Source organism: Argentina silus, assembly GCF_951799395.1.
Source record: "Argentina silus genome assembly, chromosome: 17".
Classification (NCBI taxonomy): domain Eukaryota; kingdom Metazoa; phylum Chordata; class Actinopteri; order Argentiniformes; family Argentinidae; genus Argentina; species Argentina silus.
This window is the reverse complement of record NC_139671.1, coordinates 6,983,876-7,006,557: the sequence shown is the minus strand read 5'-3', so window position 1 is coordinate 7,006,557 and position 22,682 is coordinate 6,983,876. Positions and strand designations below refer to the sequence as shown.

Sequence of the window (22,682 nt, the reverse complement as noted above, 5' to 3'; positions counted from 1 at the left end):
TATGCTGATCAGGTTTCATGTTTTATAATTAGGCCTGTAAAGTAGGCCTATAAATCAATCGATGAGGATCAATCCATCTATCCATCGATTTAGCCGTTATCTATAAAATGTATATAACACCAAATAATTCTCATCATGATACATCCAAAAAAACTAAATTGTAGGTAAACACAGATAGAATGTCTACTGTGCATCACAGCTGGACAAGTGATGCAATCTGGGTTAGGTGACACATCAAAGCCACATGAAATATACCCCTTGGTTTCGAAAGATATTACATATATCAACGGTCTTACAATTTCCTCCACAAAACACGTATTTGTCTTCGCCTTTAATGTCTTTATTGTCATTATAATGTATACATATGAGTTGCTGTTGTCCTGGGAATGTACATCCATTGACCTCCACTGTCATAGAAATATAGTACTATAAAGTACAGAATATGCAGAGATGACGCTGTTCGGCTTTAAATAAAATAGTCTAATAATTAACCATTTTACATTACTCTATAACTGTCATGGGCCTGGGCCAAGAGACCTAGTATTTTGGTCTGGGAAGTCTTCTAAGGCAGGCTGGAGTCACAATAGTTAGCTATCTTAAAAATTGGCTTTTTTTCATATGGCTATGCCTTAGTAGTAAGCCTAGGCTAAGGCTATGTCTTGATGCAGTCTAATCAATATGGCATCATAACCAATTTGTTATTTTTTTAATGAGTTATGTGAAGTAGGAAATGTGCTACACCAAACTCTTTTCCATCTCATAGGCACAAAGGGGTGCTGTGTACGTCATTGGGTCCATCTCATAGGCACATAGGGGGGTGCCATGTCCTCTAAAAGCATTGGAGTTGATCAAAGTTCACTCCCCATAGATATTATTTTTGAGAAGGAAACGAGGAGAGAGGACGCGAGGAATAGAGGAAAGATTATTGAGACGTAACCACGGTCCTTGTGTAGGCGCACCATGCGTACACTACTCACCATTATCCACTTTTCCTCGTGGTACACGACCCTCCCCTACCAACAAGGCAGGATGCCGAGATCCAATCACCTTCTCCCTTAGAAATAATGATCTCACCCCCCTACTTCCGATTGGATTGCTATATTAGGAAAGCGTCCATGCCCTTTATAAAGGAAGCGCTTCACTTGGCACTATTAAAGAAACTAGTCTACTTGGGAAGCAGAACTCAATGCGCCATAACGTATTTTACTGGAGCCGGATTTGCCGCTGCCAAATATCCTACATAGATAGGCAGATTGTACAAGTGCAGTGGATAGAATAGTTTTCGAATGTTACATTTGAGCAACAGTTAGGAAGAAAGGCGACGTCTTTGTTCTAAGAGCAACAAATGGCAGATATACGTAAAAAACTAGTCGTTGTCGGCGACGGCGCGTGTGGGAAAACCTGCTTGCTGATCGTATTTAGTAAAGACGAGTTTCCAGAGGTGTACGTGCCAACTGTATTTGAGAACTATGTAGCGGACATCGAAGTGGACACCAAGCAAGTCCAACTAGCACTGTGGGACACGGCCGGACAGGAAGACTACGACCGCCTTCGCCCGCTGTCCTACCCGGACACTGATGTCATCCTCATGTGCTTCTCGGTGGATAGCCCGGATTCCCTTGAAAACATTCCCGAAAAATGGGTGCCAGAGGTGAAACACTTTTGTCCCAATGTTCCCATTATTTTAGTTGCCAATAAGAGAGACTTGCGCAACGACGAAAGTGTTAGGACCGAGCTGTCCAGAATGAAACAAGAACCAGTGAAAACAGAGGACGGGCGAGCCATGGCCGTGCGCATTGGCGCATATGACTATTTGGAGTGTTCGGCAAAAACGAAGGATGGCGTGCGGGAGGTGTTCGAGACAGCAACACGAGCAGCTTTACAGAAGAGATCTGGACCATCCAGCGGTTGTGCCAATTGCTGCCTGTTGTTATGAAAGAACAGCTATAAGGGCGATCTTTTTTTATGAAAAGTGTACGCTGTCAACCCCATTATCAAGATCTTTGTCATTATGCTTTAAAATACGCATGACCATAAAGTTCACGTGTCACCCAATTAATGTGTCACCCGATGAATTTAATAGACACTCTGGGTCTATTCTTCGCATCAATTTAAACTGTTTGACTGCGTCTTACACAATGTCAGATAGGCCGCCATGCAAGCTGAGGAAGTTTGTGTAAAGCGTGAAGTTGCCTGTGATTCTATAGCCTTTCTTGATCATGATCCACTTGAGTATTGGTATCAGGGCTTGACAGATGGAAAAAAAAAGAAGAAAAAAGATATGCAACCAGTATGATGGCAACTTATGAAAGATTTGTGAAGGCCACATAACAGTGGGTTCAGAGGGAAAACACGCAACCTCTAGTTGTTGCGAATGCTGTATCCTCTGATATGGTCACGTTTTATTTATGTGTAACCCAGCTTTCAAGCCAAGATTTCAATTCCACAAAGGAAAGGCATTGGACATTAGTGTTTTGTAGTGTTGCATTCTGCATACTTTTGCCTTAGACATAATTTTGTCAAGCAGCTTTTACAGTGTGATCAAATAGGCTGTCCATCCTGCCTTCTGTGTTTTTTTATGGTCAACATTGCATTTGTAGAATGACCGTATCAGGTCAGGAATAACCCTCTGTGCAGCATTGTGTACAGCAAGAATGCAATTATTTCGCATACTGTATGTATATATGATGGAGTAACAGAAAGACTTCCATAGTGCAATATTTTTTTATGTCCTCAAGGTTGTTGTCTAGTTTGTTGCTATTGTTTGATGCTTTTAAATAAAGACATGATCTCAATGTACGGTCTGTTCGATCACATTCAAAGCTCTTGTGACTCCCTGCTGTGGAAGTAAGATACAAGCAGTCAGTATTTGGGCACTTTTAAGACATTGTTGTGCAGCCCTGCCTACTACATATGCATGAACATTTTCACATTTTACAGAGATTGGCTATTTCATTAAAGTTATTATTTTGCTCAAGATTGTTTTTGCAATCTCATTATATCTAGCCTTGTACATATACGGTCTGTTATTGAAATACTCTGGTGTGTAATAGTGTAAAGAGGTGCTTTAATATACCATGTTGGGAAACAAAGAAGGAAACACTTGGTGTTTGTAAAAGTGAGGTGAAAGACCCTTAAGGAATTAGTACAGAAAAAACACACAGATATACAGATTCAGAGGGAACAGTGTTTATTTTTCCAGGCAACCAGCAACCAGCTAGCAAAAAGTAAGACCAGGGGCAACACATTTTGGCAGGGTGTGGCCTATCAGTGTGTTACAATAAGTCATGAGTTCAAATTATGTTGCACTACTTACTATTCGCATCTCATTTCAGGCACTAGCTACCCCATCCAGAAAAATCTCCAAAAAGCACACAAGACACAGTCACAATCTTACAGTCCCACGTTCACACACATAACTCTACTGTACAGGTAATCCCCCATGCTATTCCTCTGCACACTAATACAATAGTCATAACCACTAAGTTTGGACTGCTCAGTTGCCACATTTGTGTTTCTGTGTTTTTATCCATGTGTAGTTTATTCATTTTGTTAGTGTACTGTAAATATCCATGCATTTCAGTGATGTATTGTACTGTCATGTGGGATACAAGTAAAATTAAGTAAATTATAATTCTATTAGCTGTTAGAATAGGGGCAAATTGCGAATGTGCATTATGTGTTTTATTCATTATGATTACAACTTGTTTACTATATTCTCTAGTTGTATTTCATGTTTTTAGAAGACAAACGCCCTGAAATTGAATGTATACTGTGTAAGGCAGTGTTATGGAACTGTGCTTTATGTGATGGGAGTGCTTGTTCGATTGAACATCTATTGCAGACATTATTACAAGTCCTCCCACCCCCCAACCCCCTCCAATGCCAGTTGGGGTCTTTTGTGTAACGTTAAGAGCTTGGTGGAGCCAGCTCTTTTTCAGGGACGCTTTTTTTGGTTGCAATTACTTAAAAGTCACATTCTCTCCTTTAGAGTTCTGTTGCTGGGCTCTTTATTTATGTACAAGATAGGAACACAATGTACTCTCTCTCTCTCCCTCTCTCTCTCTCTCTCTCTCTCTCTCTCTCTCTATTTCTGTATCTCTCTCCCATTTTCATACACAATCAGGTATAATAAAATATTCACTGAACAAAAAAGTGACAAATAAATGTTATAATGGTTATAATGATAACATTTCTACTCTAGATGCATATCTCCTGACTAATTATAATTAATTGTGGTGGACAATATGGACTCACCTCAATTGGACTAAAGGTCCTAACAATGTTGTTTTTCCCCACATAGAAATTAAATAGTAAAGGAAACTTGTTTGGTAATGATTGTTTAAAAAACTAATCAAGAAAAACACTCAGTCCTAGGTAAATTTGAAAAAAGAAACAAAGTAAAATTACATAAAATTGTGCATCAGAGTTCAGGACACACTCCTTTGCAGGCCAAACCACAACAAACTACACTATGATTCTGTGAATGGTACTGAAAGTGAAACAAATGGAAAGTTTTAGATGGAAAAGCAACAATTGCCGGCAGCGGTACAATCAATACACAGATCAATATGTGCCTCCATCTCTGCAACTCATCCAGCAGCACTAATTTGTTTCAAACCAAAGAGAAACATATAGACAGGGTGTACCTGTGAATTATAGACATATTGAGATATAGTAGGTACTATATTATAGTTGATAAGTACAGCATCTTTTCATATTAAATCATATTTATTTCACTTGCAGTGTCCAGCACTGTTTTTCTACAGTATACATGTTTGAAAAATGTGCAGTTAACAGCAATAGCAAAGTTGTTGTACAAGTTTGAAATATTTCTAGAATGCACATTTTTCAAACTGATTTTTCAAAATGTTCAAACCACTGCGAGTGTCATCCCTCAAAAAAGTAGATGTTTTCATTCCACTCGCAGTGGTTTGAACACATCTACTTTTTTGAGGGATGACAATTCTCATGTGGCTTCCATGCTAAGTTTGTTTGTTTAACGTATGTGTGTCTACTGTATGTCAGTAATTTGTTTGTAATTCACGTGTGTCTATGTGTCACATCTCTAATGGCATTAGAAGGGGTTAATGATTTGAACACTAGCTTTTCAACACTGAGAATACCAGTAACAAAACCGAAGGCCTGTGGATATTACAGTGACTCAGCTTTTTCCCAGCCTCATCGGTCTGTTCATCAAGGGTAAGGGAGGGACACAGTGGCAATGAGGTAATTTATTTCTGCTCTATATTTAGGCCACAGGATACCATTCAAACATAGGGCATGTGGGTACATTTGTATGAAAGATGTCACTGATTATATGCATAAAAGCATTGAAAGGCAATGATGGTTACAAATCAGATGCTGCTTTGTATATAGTTGGACATTCATTTTCTGGTGAGAAATTATGTTGGGGAAAAAACTATAGGCCTACATTTTCCTTGTTGCTGTGGCTGTTAGGCAGGCATTTTGACTTGACTCAGGCTGTGTAATCCACATGTTAAGAAAGCATCTATTTCTCAAAAAAGGCAACAATACAATTGTGTGTATCTCTCAGACTCCAGACACAATAGAATGTTGGACTGCTAAACAGCACCCCCCTGAGGGGAAAAATAGTATTATGAAAAGTAACCACTGACCTACCTACTGACTACATTTCTCTCTGCTGTAGTCTATTCAAATTAGCTGAAGATTTATAAAGTTAATAAATAAGTGCTTGAGTGAAATAAAGAAAATAATCTTGTCATCTGCAGTAAAAATTGTCTTTATTGATGTTTTTCCTTAAAGTTTTTAAATATAACAAGACACAAAGGGAGCAAAGCAGCTGACACTTCAGTCTATGCGGCCATTTAGCTGGAAGATTTAGCAAAGAATGGAAGAGGAATGTCAATGTCCATCTGTCTGTCACTCACACTCACAAAAGACTCAGCATTTTTGGAAATCTCCTTCAGGAACTCAATGACCTTGTTGTGGAAGGCATTCAAGCGCTTGACCATGGAGTCAATCCAGGATTGGATGTCAGCATTCAGCTGCTCAAAGGACATGTCAGCAAAAAGGTCTTGGAGCTTAGCTTTGACAATGTTGATGTATTCTTCAACAATTCTTCTGGCCTCATCAACCTGCATTGTGATATCAGACAGGGCACGAGAGTTGATGGCGTCAGTGTAGACGTCACTCATCCAAGTGGAAAGTTTCTCTACATCCTGAGATGTCAGGGACACTAGGAGTTCTTCAGTTTTCTCAACACTGAAGCGAAGAAATTCAGACAACCTCTCAACAATGTCCTCCAGCTTGATAACCCCCAGGCTTTTCATAATGACAACCATTTGGTCCTGGATTTTCTTAGAGAAGGCCGTCAAGTCAATCAGGATTTCTCCCCCGCTGACAACATGGCTGGAGCCAGGAAGAGTGAATTCTATGTTTCTGATATAATCGAGAGCAGCTTCACTGTAGTAGGTAAAGAATTGTGGAACCTTAATGATAGCCTCCGTAGCCAATTCAGTGACGAAGGTGCTAATTTTCTGGTAGGCCTCAAGTCCGGACATCTTCCCCTGAAGTCCAGGCATTTGGAACTGGGTCTCTCTTAAGAACTTTACAGCAGCATCGAGCAGAAGCTGAATTTTCTTCTGGTTCTCCCGGAGGACAAACATGATTTTGTCAGTAATGTCTAAAGCTGCAATGTGTTCAAGAGCCCTCTTGAACATTTCTTTGCCCTGTTCCTTGATCTGCTCAATAGGAACCTCAAGTCTGCTAGGCAACCTGGTGATCTTGTTGTATGTTTTGTGAATTATATCAGTCACTGTTGACATAATGACGGGCACCCTCTCTTTCACTCCCAGCATTATTTCATAAGGGGCTTCCATATTCCAGGTTGTCTTAAGGTTCAGCTTCTCTGAGTTGATCACAGACATCTTGATTGTCAGAATATCCACATCATTTGTGGGCTCAGACTGCACGAGAGAATGAAAAAAGAACAGAAACAGATGTAGGTTAGTGTAACAGCATTGCAGAATGTAGCAATGTGGCATGCTCTTGGGTACATGGTTGACATATTGTCGTATTCTTTTGGGGTTTATAAAGGCTTAATGTACAGTGTAATTGATAAGGGAATAAAACAAACATGAGTCTTACCGGATAGCGGCTGTAGAGTCTTCCTTTCACTTGAGCTAGGCGCTTGGTCTGCAGCTGGAATCCAAGAAGACCATTCGATGGAGAGGACACAGAAACGATGAGGCCCTCCTGGGCATTTACAAACAGCTCCTGGTTGAGCTCCAGAGCCAGGACAGGGAGTGTGACCTTAGCTGAGTTGGTGATGGAGGCATCCACACCTTCATTATTGAGGCTGATGGTGCTGTCATGTTTGCTCTCAACATTGCTGTGCTCCAAAGACAGGGCAGAGGCCAGTTTCACTCCATCGTTTCTGCTCAAGGTGGTAGTGCCTTCAATCTTGCTGGTCAGAACATCCAACTCAGAGGATGAGGAGGCATCAAAATGGACAATGATATCATCCTGATTGACGAAGCGAGCATTCGCCTTCAGTGTGATCACAGCAGTCTTCATGGAGAACTCATATATCAGGTCACCCATGACAGGAATCATAATGCTCTTCTGCATTTTTGGCAGAGTGATTTTTGGCAGTGTAAGCTTGTTAAGCGCAGATAGTACATGCAGGGAAGGCAATGTGATGAGACTGGGGTCAGGCAGGGGAATGGTGAAGGAAGACACCTCAATATTCACCACTGGAACTTTGTATGATGGAATTGTGAGGGTTTTGGGCAGCTCAATGTTGTATTTTTCATAGTCTGCCTTGACGTCAATAGAGGTGATGAGGAAGGCAATAGCCATATCCTTGCCAGTCATCAGGTTCTTGCTCAGAATCCTGAAGTTCCTGTTGATGACATTGAAGATGGGCTCCATGTCAACATCAATGGTGAACATCTCTGGGTTCTTCATGTACTTAAGCTTGGCATCCATGTTGAATGTCTGCTGAGTTGTGGCCAAGAGCAGGCTCAGACCAGCATCTTCCCATAGAGAGAAATCCTCCACAGATGGGGTTTTAACACCAAGGAATGGCACAGTCATCTCAGGAATGGTGATGGGTTCCGTCAACACATCAAGGTTTGCTTCTCCATTCATCTGTGCTAAGATTTGAATTTCCTTCTCACCGTTGTCCAGTGTGAAGTAATGGGAGTATTTGTACTGGTTGAATCGAGCCAGACCCACCCAGCTAGCTTGCTGCACCCCAGAGTTTAGGGTAATAGCAAAGTCATTCTGGAGATCAACCTTTCCAGACAGCTTGAATGGAAGAGTAACCTTGGTGTTTTCCTTGTTCTTGGTGTCAAACATAAGTTCCCAGGGAGTCACTAGAATGTTGATGGAGTTGGAAAGAGTTCCGTCAATGTTACCAATCAGTATTGCATTATGGGAAGCAGATGCCTCTATTTTCAGATCCTGCACCTTAGCTTGTGCTTTCAGCTCAGCAACACTGCTCTTGATGAAGGGAGTTGTTGTCTCAGCATTGGCCTCAATGATGATGTGGTTGAAAATAACGACTTCAGCATTCACATTTTGCTTCATCTGCAGGTTATGGCTGTCTGTTGCTCCAGTGAAGGTCAGCTTGACAGTGTCGATATTCATGACAACCTTCATGTCGCTCTCGTGGGTTCCCTCATCTATCCACATATTGTTAATGTCACATTTTCCTTTCCCCTCATTGTTAATGGTCAGAGTGACTGTGCCAGTTTCAAGGAGGGCAACAGCCTTCTGTTTCATGGATGTTTCGCTGAAGATTTTAAGAAGTGGCAGGTTCACATTGTGATTATAGGAAGTCTCCAGCGTGGCAGACACTCCACTCTCCATGGCAAAGAATGCATTGCTAACAAGCTCAGCAGTGTAGGGGTCAGTTGTGGCCTTGGCAGTGGTCTTGGAGGAGGCCTGTGCTGATGTTCCATAGAGGGCCACTGTTCCCTGGTGGTCCACAGAGAAAGCTGTATGCACAACCTTGATGTTCTCAGAGAGGGAGAGGCGGCTCATCTTGGGCACAGCAATGTGAGCGGTGGCGTCCAGGGTGTAGGCAAGGAGATCAGAGGTAGATGTGGCCTGAGAGTTGATGTTTGCTGTGAACTCAGGTGTCACTGGGGTAGTGGTAGAGTTTTGCAGATCAGCAGTGGTCCTTAGGCTGTAGTCAGGAGAGGTAATTCTGAACTCTGCATAGAATTTTCCAAAACATGGGATCTTGCTTATCTCAGTGACTTTCTCTTTCAGCTCCTCTGTGAATGTATCATAATCAAAAGACTTGATTTTCTGGATCAGTTTGTCAAAATAGGCACTCATGTCATCAACCATTTGCTTGTAGTCAAAGGACTTCAGTTCATTCACACACTTATTCACAGGTGCCATGATTTTGCTAAGTACTGCCTGGATGTCAATTGACTTGAAAGCATGAGTAGCTGACTGAATGTGTTCTCTGAGCTGGTATTGCTTCATAATTTCCACAACCTCATCCATGACATTCTCAACCATCTTCTCAACCTCATAGTTGGACAGCAACTCCTCAATGTTGTTGTAAATTGCATTAATCTTGCCAGCAGCGTCACATTTCTTGAACCATCTAATAATAGTGTCCTTGATTGATTTCAGCACATTACTGATTTCTTCATAGTCAAACTTGGCCATCAGTCTGTTAATTTTACTTTCCATGGAGTTGATGAAGTTCTTGAGATCCTGAACAAACAACTTGATGTCAAAGGTGTCAATGACATCCTTTAGGTCTCTTGTCTTCTCCTGAATCTTGGCTCTGATTTCATACTTGGTGTCAATGTCCTGCAACAGTTCAATGCTGTTGTCCATCAGTCCAACCATTGTATTCTTGACTTGTTCGATGACTGCAGGCAGATACTCAATGAATGGGATCTGAATGAAGTGGCTGTCACTGTTCTTGTCATACTTCAGGAAACCAGACATGGCGTACTCTTGATTCACACTGGCTTTGGTCAAGATGTTGGTGGAGACAGCTCCTGTCATTTCCATTCCTATTTTTTCAAGGTTATTAAAGGCAGTTAGTTCCTGGTCAAAGGCATGGTTGTTCAGTTTGGAGGTCATCTTCAATGAGATTGTCTGCTCCTGAAGAGTCATCAGACTGTTGAACTTGTTGTCCATGTTGGTCTCAATGGAGGCTCCATTTTCCAGCTGGTGGGTGGTTGAGGCCCTGCATTCGTGGGAGTGAGAGAAAGCTAGGGGCTCTGCCTTCAGAAGGAACTTGCTGTACAGTTCACCGCTCTGCTTTCCATACAGATTCAGCTCTCCATTTGAGTTGAAGATGGCGTCAATGTTGAGAGTGAAGGGTTCAGCAACAGTGTGGACAGTGCTATCCAGACGTAGAGATGGGGAGTTGAAGTTAGCTGCACTGTTGAACTTCACAGACAGACCAGCAACCTCCAGGTCAGTGTTGTGGGTCATCTGAGCTCCGAGGAGTTTTCCGTTGGTGCTGCACTTAGCGGTGGCAGTCAGATCTGCAAAGCTGATTTCATAGGTGTGCTTCAGCTCCTCCTCTGAATAGGCTCCCTTCAGGCTGCCAGTCAGCTCCATTGTGTAGTGTTCGGTCTTGAACTGGACTTCATTGACAAAGTTGACATCCATGATCTTGATGTCATTGTTCACATTCACAGAGGCAGTGGAGCCTTGCATGTCAACTGAGATGTCATGCTTGTAGGTGTTCCTGTCACTAATGAAGTTATCAGTCTTGGAGTGGACAGCCAGGGTTCCAAACGTCAGAGTCAGGGAATGTGTGTTCTCAGTTTTCATGTCCATCAGGGAAGCAACCAGGTTGTTGGAGAAGGCCAAGCCATCTTCATTTACCCTCAGGTTCACCCTGTTCCGGGTGTTGGCATCAAAGAGGTTGCCCTTGTACATGCTGTTCAAATAGACCTCGGAGCTTCCAACTTTCCCCTCCACGTTGAGTTCAGCTGTGTTCTCCTGAATGGCTCCCTTGGTCTTGATGGACATGCTGGCCCCAGTGGTATCAACTCCACCGTGGAAGACATTCTCGAAGGTCATTTGGCTTCTCTGTGCAGTTGTGGTGCAGCTGGTGGCCAGGCCTTCCTTGTTCAGTGTCAGTGTGGCTTTGTGGGAGGCATGGTTGGTGAAGGCATTGATGGAAGCATCAGCATTGATCTCAATACCTGTGGGGTTCAGGGACCCAGAGAGCAGGGAGTAGGCACGGTTCTCTGTATCATCAGCCTGGTTCTCCACCCTGATGGTGGCTTCGGTTCTGGTGGCAGTGAAGTCTACCTGGCTACGAAGCATTCTCTCATCAGCCTTGGTCACAGAGTCGGACTGGACCGTAAGTTGGGCCTCCTTGTAGCCAATGTTAAACTTGGTAGTGTGCTTAATGGGGCCATTGTTCATGTTGGTGTTAGACTCAATCAGAAGCTGCTCATCAGCATACCCTGCCTTGATCCTGTTAACAATTTCAACGATTGGGGAGTTAACCCTTAGTGTTGACTCCGCTCTTGCTTCTTTCTTCATTGGCTCAGCAGAGAAGGACTGGGAGTAGGTGGTGCTGGCAGACAAAGGTCCAATGGTCACACTTCCATCCATGTTAGCATCTCCGATGAAAATGTCAGAGGCCAGGGAGCACTGGGAGGTGACATCCAGGGACATTTGCAGACCCAGAGGGCTGAAAGCCTGAACCTTGTGGTGTCCTGTTGCTCTCACCTTGTCTAAAACACTGACAGTTTCCATGATGCTAAAGCTGGTGTCAATGAGCTTGTGGCTCAGGGAACCATTAACGATGGCCTTCAAAGTCTCCTCTGGGCCATCAGCAATGAGTGCAGTTCCTGTAGAAAGACACACAATGTAGATCAGTCATATTGACCCACTTAAGGTGAGTTATACAATTAAACGAGTCCTAGAAAATATACAATACTAGCAAACATCTTAACCCTCTCCAGTATTTATGTAAGCTGAGGTGAAAATATGAGAATAACAATTTTCCTTACCTACACACAAGACAACTACCTATGAAATTGACTGGCAACCTTTTGCATTTAGTTGCCCAACATGCCCCTATACCTGTATAGTACGGCTGTAATTACTCTATTAACAATGTTGTATTATGTTGTTGCATTGTAATTTTTTAAAGTGCATGATATATGGATTTAAGAGGTTTGTATTATTGAAAAACGTATGTAATACAAACTGCAGAATTCCATTACTATGTAATCACAAAGCATTTCCCAACAGCTTGTTAAGACAATGTTGTAACTTGAGTATTCACAGAGCTACTACATAGGGTATAGGGGTAAATTAATACAAAGTGTGACCAAACAACTAGAGAAACTTGAAAATGGAATGAACCATGTGCCATTACATAACCAAGGTCATTACAAAAGTAAAGAGAAAGTTTACCTTCAGATGTGTAAGAGAGGAGTTCAATGGGACTGCCAGCCACCACTTTGTACTTGGCGATGTAGCTGGGGAACTCCACAGTGTTGTTGCCACCAGAGACGGTACCCTCCCAGTTGTAATAGTTGCTGTTGACCTTGGCAGACACTTCCACCATTCCAATGAGTGGCAGAGTGAGGTCATAGTCGGAGGGGATGGAAAAGGTGGGAACCTGGATCTCCTGGGAAGGAATCACCAGGCCGATCTCGGGCACAGCCATGTATGGGGTTGCAAAAATGGGAGGGATCCTCAGTTCCTCAGATGACTTTCCTCCGAGAGGCAAGGGGATGGTGATGGTCACACGCTCCTTGTTGAACTGGTATTTAAATGTGCTCTCACTGTTGAAGGAATTAATGAAGCAGAGGTGAATGGATGAAAGTGGGCATTACTTTCAGTTTGATGTCTATATACATTGTTATGGACAATGACATTGCATTGAAGATTACCAGACTCTATGAAAAGACACTCAAGAGGTGATGCTTTCAGATGTACTTACGATTTCAGGAACAGCTTCTCGGGCATAGAGGGCAGTGTAATTTCTGGCATGTTGTCCCTCAGGGTCTCAACATAAGGAACATTAGTGGTGATCTTGTCCAGCCAAATGTTGCTTGCCTGTTAGTAATGCATTGTATTCACCAATGAGTTTCTTCTCCACCATGTATTTGACTTGTAGAGAATGATGAAAACAAGTATGGAAATAATAATATAAAGGCTATGAAAAGTATAAGGTGTTCATTCTTGCCTCAAGAGACTTAGAGAAGATGTGGCGCAGTTTCATGTCAGTCTTGACCACCTTCTGATCCAGGATGTCCTCAGCAAGCTGCTTCAGCCAGCTCTGGAAGGCTTCATCGTGAGGGATGAGGTTATGGATCTCAGAACTCATGTCGGACATCAGCTGAACTTCGACCTGGTCCTCAGCTAAAGAGACGGCATGATTTATTAGTACTACACTGTACATTCAACTCTCAAAATGTGTCTATTTCATTGAAGTTAAACGTTTGAGAGTAAAGACCAAGCCTCTTCTTTACATAGTGCTAATTTGTGCATTTTTTTTATTATCAATGTACCATATTTGAAGATAACTCCCTGTACGGAGGAGGTCTCTGGGAGCTTGATGTCACTCTGGATCTCCAGGGTGAGTCCCTCTGCATTCTTCAGGGTGGCGGTGAGTGATGCGTCTGTCTTGAGTGAGGGCACCAGCAGTTGGACCTGCAGTATACCGTCAGTCATGGCATCAAGCCTGTGGGAGAGAAAACCATGAGAGTCCCTTTGTGATACAATGTGTTGACAACATGTACACAACCATATAGAAACTGACTATGTATAGTATGTATTCTATTTATATATTCTATAACATATCATGCAGTATATCATATTACGTTGTCTGAATTTATATGGATAAGATCATGAGCTAAAAATCAATAACATTTAATATGTAAAAAGAAAATATAAGATATAAGAATATAAGAAAATATAAAGAAACTGAACAATAAATGTGGCTGTATGGGGTGCATGTGTGTACTTACTTGGCACGACCAATCAGAGATAGCTGAGGGATGTTCTGGTTGGAGATCTCAATGGTGATGGACTTTCCCTTGGCACTGCTGTCAGTGAGGCCCACTCTGATTCCGGCCTCCACATCATAGTCTGGGATCTGGACATTGGTGGACACGATGTTCCTGTTCCTGTTGTACTTCATGGTGGCTGTGGCCTCAGTGGGTTCAGCACCTAAAGCCGGGAAGAGCCAGAGATTAGTTTGCTTGTTGTTTCATATCAAACTGCACATGCCAGAATGAAATGTATTATTGCAAAAATGCTCATACCCTCTGCTCTCAGGATCATCTTCAGCGAATCAACCTTCTGGCGACCTTCCTTGCCCTCGTTGAGAACCTCATAAGCAACGGTGGCAGTGTACTCAGTGACTTCACCAGTGGGCTGAATGTCCACAGCAAACCTTGAAGAGATGCCATGTTAGGGTATGGTGCTCATGTAAACTTATTAAAATACGGTGCACTGGCAATATCTTAACAAACACTCAATCTCCTGAACATTTTAACTTACTTGGTCTCTCCGTTCAGAGGGAAGTAAGGAGCAGCAGCATTAGGGCCAGCAGTAGAGTAACGGACTGTGGTGCAGTACTCCACTCCGGAGAAGAGACGACTGCAGCGCACAGCATTGGTCCTGCCCTCATCCATGGGGGGGATCAGGGTGGTCTGACCAGACGTTACTGTCAGCATTCTGTTGCTGTTGTTGGAGAAGTACAGAAGAACCCAAATTATGTTATACACATATGTTAATTGGTACAGCCAATTTCCTGAATAAAAACAAATCTAATGTATCAACGGTTTTTGAGGTACATTTTAATGTACAGTACCAGTCAAAAGTTTGGACACACCTTCTCATTCAATTTCTCACTCAATAGATTAATATTGAAGACATCAAAACTATGAAGGAACACATATGGAATTATGTAGTAAAGAAAAAAGTATTAAATAAACCAGAATATGGTTTATATTTTAGATTCTTCAAAGTAGCCACCTTTTGCTTTGATGACAGCTTTGCACACTTTTGGCAAGGTGTGTCCAAACTTTTGACTGGTACTGTACATATCCAGGTGTTTTTATATTTTTACCTGACTCTGAAGAGCTGGGTTGTGCCCTCAGGGGCAGGGATGGTCAGCTTGATCTGGTTTTGGTCCAGGCTGATCTTGGCATTGAGAGCACTCTCATGGTAAATGTTGGTGTGCATCTCAACAGCAGAGACAACAAAATCTGGGATGTGGACTCCCATCTTTGTCACAAACTCCACTCCCACAGACGGCATGAAGGATATTTTATTCTGTTCAAAAAACAGTTGATAGTAAGAGGCACATTAGAAAATGAATGTAAAAAAGACAGAAATAGATTGTCTTTAAATAACCTGGATTGAGTTTCTTTGTAGAACAGAGAATGTGGGATGTATACCCTGTTTGGTAAAAGTTCGATGCCTCCTTTGGCTCCAGGGGCAAAGGTACCGGACAGAGAAAAACTCAGAGGGAAGCCAGAGGCAGTTGACAGGGAGAATTTGTTGTCCATGAAGATGTAATGGGCAAACAGCTCATTGTCAGTGCCTTTTAGCACCGCCTGGATGGCCTGATAAAGAAAAACATATGTTATGATGAAAATCAATTCTCTATGCAGGATATAGCTTACAATAAAAGGGATTTATGAAGTATTGGAAGATGTCTGTGTGTGAAGTACCTCTCTTGGCATTATCTTCATGAAGATATCAGCATACATTGCTGTTTTATAGGCAATGAGCTTCAGCTCGCTACCCTTAATGTAGCCAAGCTCAGTTCCCATGATACTGAGGTAGGCCATGGCCTCAGGTGACTCTTGAGCCTGCAGGTCCTTTGCCAGCTTGTTGAAGTTGCGGACAATTTCCCTCATGATGTTCTCTGGGACCTGAAAAAAAGTTTGATATAGTTAATGATGGCCACAACAGCAAGTAATTCAAACTTAATGTTTGCAGATTTTGAAGAGAAAGAAATGATGGCAATCACCTTAATTTTCTCGCTCTTGAAGGGGGCAGCCCAGTTCTTCAGAAGGTCATTGACCTTGTCTGGCATCTTATCTCCAGCCCAGTACAAGGCCTTTGACACTGTGTCTGGGAAGAACCCGTTCTTGCCAAACAGAGCTTCAATGGTTGGCTCAAAGCCTTTACCCTCCATGCCAACCTATCGACCAATACAACGGTTGGTTAATGCAAAGAGTGGATATGACAAAATCAGAAATTGACTGTTATAACAAGTTACTAAAAATGTAGCTTCTTTAGATTTTTTGTTTTTTACATACCTCCCACATGTCTATATTATAGCCGAATGCCTTTAACGTAGTCTCAAGCATGACCTCCTTGGGCAATTGGCTGGAGGGATCAAAGATGATGTTTCCTTGCATGCTTGTCTGCATGTTTCCTGGCATGGAAGCCTCCATCTTGTAGTCGCGAGACATTGTAGTGAATTCACTGTGAGTGTTTGCATCAGTGTCCTGCAGGACTTCTGTGATCTTCATGCCCAACCTGAAGAGAAAAGAAAGATTAAAGATTAAGATTAAAGATTAAGCAAGCAAACTAATACTGGTGGATCAACATTATGTTCATCTTCTAAATATATACATATATATATATATATATTGTATATATGCTATTTATCCAAAGCGAAGTATAATACAGTGAGTGCTTACATTTCTTTTGGTATATGAAAGTACATTAATCTGAATAGGGTATATATTTACTTTTTGGTCTCTGGGTCCTTGGAGTTGATGATGTTGTAGATGTGAGAAGACACAAAGGCCTTGACCTGCATGTTTGACTCCTTGGTCAGAATTTTCTTCACCAGTTCCAGGTCACTGGCCTCGGGCTGTCTCATCACAATCAGGTAAGCTGCCAGGCGCTTCTGCACGGCCCCCTTGGCATACTGGCTGACCCTCTGGAGGTTCGAGCGCACCTTGAAAGGAAAACAAATGGCAGCTAATCAGTCATGTATTCTTGCATGTCTTATAGTACAGCAGTGCATTTAAAGAAAATAAGTTATCTTTTAAGTTGCTATTGGAGTTTTACCTCATCAGTCACAGGCATCCTTCTGAAGGCCTGGATGGCAGCCAGCTGGACAGACAGTGTTGTGGCAGGCTGCCTCATGCACTTCAGCAGGGTTGTCTTAATGTTGGGCTCTGCAGCTGCCATGGCCTCTCCCATGTTGCCAATAACCTGGACACAATTTTGAATAAGGAGAGAGTCAGATAAACATGGATAAATGAAACTGTGGTTTCCATGCTATTTGGTTCTAGAGAGTGCATGGAAGCAGCAGTTTACCCTTAAGGCCAGGAATGTTAGCTCCTTTTCACCAGAGCAATCAGCACCCAGAAGGCTGGCCATGAACTCATACACGGCAGTGATCTCAGGGGTGACTTTGCCCTCAGACTGGTAGAGCCTAGTAACACAGAAGAGGGTGGTAATAAACATTGAGTACAATACTTATCCACAATACAGTCACTAGTCACCACCATGTTTATAAAGTCATCAAAAGCAATGAGCGTTTCATATTTCCATTAAAGATGCTAAAAACCAAATATACATTTTGACTTACTTTCTGACGGTGTTACTCATAGCATACATGATGGCCTTGCTCTGCTGGTACTGAGCCATTGCTAGCATGTCCTTGACCAGGAGGCGGGAGGGGTTGGGCAGCAGTCCCAGGGCATAGACCGCAGCATCAACCTCAGCAGACTCAGGCTGAAATTCCCTGAGGAGCATCAACATGGCACTGCTGCACTCTGGGGTGCCGCACTGAACCAGGGCTTGCCAGGTCAGAGGTTGAGAGATGTCAGACATGTCGCGGACAGCAGGAAGAAGAGAGTCACTCTTCAGCCCACGGAGGTCAGACACTAGTCGCTGGAAAGTGCTAGCACGCTGGTGGCCTTGGGTGGTCTTGGACAGGGAGTTCAGTTCCCTCAGGGTGACCAGAGCGGCATCCTTGGTCTGGATGGGAGCCTTGTCTTCAGCAGCCTCCATAGTCAGGGTCTTTAGGTTGGCCTCATCTTAAGAGATGGAAATAGAACAAATTAATGGGGTTAGGAGACAACTGATTTGGGGATTTTAGGGTAAGACAGTTGAACTAAGCTCATAAGTTATATTCTTCAAGAATCAAGGACTATATGAAAAATAAATGGATGTACCAATCTCAAATTTCCTCTTTAAGGGTTGTAGGAATTTAGGTAATAAATGCCTAACACATATACTAGTATATGGTTTAGGTAAAAGAGGAACTTTGTCCAGAGAACAACATTGGGAATACTTACTATGGTCGAAAACCCTGTCATTAATCTTGCTGGTCTCCTGCAGAGTCAAAGTCTGTTTCACCAGTGTTGAAACACCATACTCATTCCTGTATTCAGGAAAAAGACAGAGCAAAATGTGATTAATGACTTATTGGCCAGGACACTACATTATTCACCAGAACAGCAGGTTTTGTGTTTTGAGGACTTACTGGTGTGAGAAAGGCAGGAAGATATGCTTCTCAGTGCAGGTTCCAGCAGTCATGTGTTTTTTCTGGTTGTCAAACTTGTAGTTGCAAGTCTGGGTGCTGCTGATGAGCTTGGACAGAGGATGTTGCTGTTGACAGGGAAATACAATAAAAATGTCTTGTCAGGTAAACAATTATCATGATGATGATAATTGATGACAAATGAATACTACTGGGTTTATGACATACATATCTGCATTATATTCTTCTTTACTATATTCTATTGAATTCTATCAAAATGTAATGCTCCATCTAAAAATAACCTGATACATTTTATACTTTCATCACCAGTGAATATATCTTGATATTATGGATGGCTACAATATTGAAAGTCATTGTCCAGGCTCTTACCATGCCAGAGATGAGGGCCAGGGGGCTGGTGTGGTCCCTCTGGGCATGGAAGCTATCACATGTGGACAGGTCCCTGGTGACAGTGATTTCAGTGGCAATGTCCTCCCTGACATTGACAGTTAAGTCGGTATCACAGACTCCGTGTATGGTGGCCTGAAAATTATAAGACATGTTAAGAGTGAAAGATGATTGAACATTTATGTGGAAGAATTTCAGAAGGGGAAATACAGATGTACACATATACTTTAGTATTTGTGTTTTTTTTCCACATACACCATTAAAGCTATTCAACAACATATTTTTATTTGTTTTGTTTAACCTTTATTTATCCAGTCAGGTCAGTTAAGAACAAATCTTTATTTGCAATGGCACCCTGGTATTGATCTAGAATAATGAGCCCCATGTGATCGAGTGCCAGGTGGAGCACACTAAAGATAAAGGTTGTCAAGGACTTTGACCTGTAGCTGAAAACACAGTCATTCTGGGAACTTGATGTTCAGTATTTACTACCCTAGATTGGGTCATTGTATCTTTTTTATTACGCAATTTGTGTATCTTTGATTAAATCAGTATCACAAACAAAATCCAACTGCCGTGACAACACACTGACTTATATTGATTGATGACTGTTGTGCCAGTGACTGGCTGTGACCTGTCAGGAGTGGAAATAGCCAACTAACCCAACTCTTACCATTTCCTTGTTCATCTCCTCCTCAAGTACAGGCACAAGAAGAGCAGAGATGATACCCCTCTTGATGTTCAGGATGGTGGTGGGCTCATCCTCCTCAGGGAAAAGTTTCACCTCATTCTGTCCCTCAACCATGACCTTCAGGGGGTTTCTGGTAAATAAGGGAAGATATTTTAGTGACAACTTATTTTGTACATGTTATGGTATGGCAAGGTCTTATTCTATCATAGAGGTGGATAAAGCAATGGTAGAGGTCTTTGGATCCCTGTGTGATAAAGTGACATGATTACTTACTTCTCCATGGCAATCTGGAAAGCCTCAGCATTGGCAGCAGGCCCAAACACTGGGGTTCCCTCTTCGCCAACATCAATGACCTCGCTCAGAGAGCACTCTGTGGTGCGCAGGATGAAGCTGCAGGTCTGGGGCACATCAATCTCAACCTGTTCGAGGGAGAAAAGGAATGGTGAGAGAACTGTCCCTTTAACCATCCCTTTAAGAGAGAGAAGGGAAATTTAATAAGAGCCCTGAAGAGTTAACAGAGGGCTGTGGGTACTACCTTGCAGGTAACTTTGGGGCCATTTTTGAGACTGGAAGCTCCATTCACGCCATTGTGGGTCTCAGCTTCATACTGGTAAACAAACCTCCTGAAGTTCTTGTACCTCTTGGCCACTAAAAAGAGGGGGTCATGAATAAGTAATGTTGTAATTAAAATGATTTTCCAAAAAGGATAGCAATAAATATTGATTGGACTTGTCTAAAGACATCTTATCTCTTGTGAGATAAGTAGTCCTGGACTCTGGAATTGCCTTTTGCATAATAAATTGATAGTGTTGACTAAGAGAACTTGACAACATGATACTGAATGGTGATCTCATCAGTATGGGTTCAAAGTCACACATTTCAGCTGAGAGACGTGAAGTTCAGTGGGTGATTATGGTCATGTTAACCCTTGTAGATTCAACCTGTAACATTTTGCCTGTACAGATTTCTCTTAGCTTGTTGGCTGAAAGTCAGGCTGTTTTCAAATCATCTCCTATTAGACCATGTTCATTGATAGCTACATTTTCCTACCCTCTCACAAAGTTAAATATAAACTTTACATATTTATAAACTTAATATAATTATAAAAATTAAGAATCCAAATATGTAACTTACGAGGACATGTTGATGATTGTCCCTCTGCACTCCCAACATCTTGCTCTGTGAAATAATAAAAAAAAAAAAATTATGAGCAGATTAAAAAACAGACCATTCATCCGATCATCACCCATTAAAATGAAAAGGGTTTGATTAAAATCAGATTAGAAAACAAACATACGACTATACTAAATACCTACTATACTAAGCATATCTACTACAGACCCTTTCTGTTGATATTTCATAACAATAAACACATCTTTACAATACAATCTAGCAGAGTAGCTGCTTACACTCACTATACTTGTATCAATGACAGATTGATACAAATTATATATATAAAAAAATATAAGAATGGGATGTAGTCTTTCTATCCATAGGATGGGCTTGTTTCCCCCTCTGTGATGCCAATAGCACAATTGAAAACAAAAAGATTTTTTAAGTGGACATGGAAAGTTTTCCACTGTAAATGTGCTGGAGTCCGTAAACATATTTTTGCTGCCATTTTGTAAAAGCTATTCTCATAAAATTAGAGCCATATAAAAATGCTAACTTCTCAGCTTTAAAGAAATATGTCAGACATACATCCCTGACAACTATGACAGACAAACAACTACATGTCTTACTTACATATTAGTCACAAAAAAGACAAAATGTGATTAACGACCTATTGGCCAGGACACTATGTTTATCCCCAGAACATCAGGCCAGCAGGCTTTTTCAAGTGGACATGGAAAGTTTGTCACTCCTTTGCAACATACGCTTAAAAAAGGACTTAAAAAAAGCTCTACATTTGTCTGTATGGAAGTTCAGCAGTACTTACGGGCCAAGGCATAGGCGCTCAGCAGCAGCAGCAAAAGGCAGAGCTTAGTATCCCCCATGATGGGTTGGATGAAGCTCCGGAAGCCTTTGGGATAGGGGAGTCCACTCTCAGTGACGACTGATTCTCTAGCTTTGGCTCTTGGCTTTTATACTTTATACCCATCTCACTGTATGTGACCAATTAGGGTTGCAAAAGTGTCCAAGGTTCAGTCAGTCCTTGTGGCAGGCCAAAGGTAACCCATTTCACAAACACTCCCAAGACTTGTCAGTCAGCACTGGACTTGATGACACTCTCTGATTGCATTAGATTACTTACTGTTTTAAACCCATGGTTGATTGGTTCTTTCATGTTTTGGAGACAACTTATTTGGGGTTTTACAATAGACTTGCTGTGTCTTTTGAAACATGTCTTGAAAATGTCCCAAGTCATATATTTTGTCTTGTTTCATGACTTGACTGTATGGATATTTGTGGTACAATGTATTGATTTTCACACAAGAAAATCATTGTTACAGTCCATACTAACATGATGCAGTCTAGGTTAGTTGTCTAAACATGTTACCAGACCATTGTATTTTAGTACATTGCCTGCTGTGAGTATATCTTTGTTACTGGCATTATATCTAACCATGAACTGCAGATGGACAAATGCTTCCAAATCCGAAATACACAAAATGTAATGGACTGTGATTTAACTCAATTTGACTTTATTCTAATACAGGATATAGGTTTTTTTATTATTTTATTGAGAAGCAATACTAAATATGTAATATGTTATAGATGTTATCGTTTTAATATACTAAAGGCATACACACTACTCATGAATTATAGGTTATCAATGCTTACTCAACATAAATGTAATTGCCCATAAGAAAATATTAGTCACCTGTCATAGGTATCATGTTCTACTACAGTATCCCAAGTCTCATCCATCCAGTGCACATGAGGCATAGGCAATAGATAACCTACTTTGAGGACTGTTCCTGATTCTCAATACACAGTATGCGAACTCATTAAAAAAGCAGGATATTGGGTTGTCATAAGGATACTGTGGGCCGACCTTTCACCCCTTAACAGAGATCTATGAGAACCTATTTGATCAGGATTATAAAAGAAGTGCACTCAGTCAGCGAGATGACATACATAGCAGTAGGAAGATAACTTAATCAGGCAGAGGAACAC

The 22,682-nt window shown here is 41.7% G+C and overlaps 2 protein-coding genes across 2 annotated transcripts; one reads left to right on the top strand and one right to left on the bottom strand.

Moving 5' to 3' along the window:
- The first annotated feature begins 1,169 nt into the window (after positions 1-1,169).
- LOC310818143 (rho-related GTP-binding protein RhoB) lies at positions 1,170-2,799 on the top strand. Its single transcript, XM_083688932.1, has one exon. It carries the CDS (start codon positions 1,346-1,348, stop codon positions 1,934-1,936), a length of 591 nt encoding a protein of 196 aa, XP_083545058.1. The 5' UTR covers positions 1,170-1,345; the 3' UTR covers positions 1,937-2,799.
- A 3,050-nt stretch (positions 2,800-5,849) lies between these two features.
- LOC310818049 (apolipoprotein B-100-like) lies at positions 5,850-21,559 on the bottom strand (the record flags this gene model as incomplete). Its single annotated transcript, XM_083688807.1, has 26 exons — positions 5,850-6,950; positions 7,132-11,837; positions 12,409-12,782; positions 12,941-13,056; positions 13,187-13,362; positions 13,512-13,684; positions 13,971-14,172; positions 14,268-14,398; positions 14,506-14,688; positions 15,077-15,282; positions 15,408-15,575; positions 15,684-15,887; positions 15,986-16,159; positions 16,278-16,500; positions 16,716-16,927; positions 17,041-17,187; positions 17,293-17,410; positions 17,567-18,017; positions 18,279-18,364; positions 18,467-18,591; positions 18,854-19,006; positions 19,545-19,692; positions 19,836-19,981; positions 20,098-20,210; positions 20,697-20,741; positions 21,502-21,559. 26 exons carry the CDS (start codon positions 21,557-21,559, stop codon positions 5,850-5,852), a joined length of 9,939 nt encoding a protein of 3,312 aa, XP_083544933.1.
- Positions 21,560-22,682: the final 1,123 nt, after the last annotated feature.

Excerpts from the sequence above, each read along its gene's own strand:
- LOC310818143 (XM_083688932.1), top strand. The coding sequence starts at position 1,346 with ATGGCAGATATACGTAAAAAACTAGTCGTTGTCGGCGACGGCGCGTGT.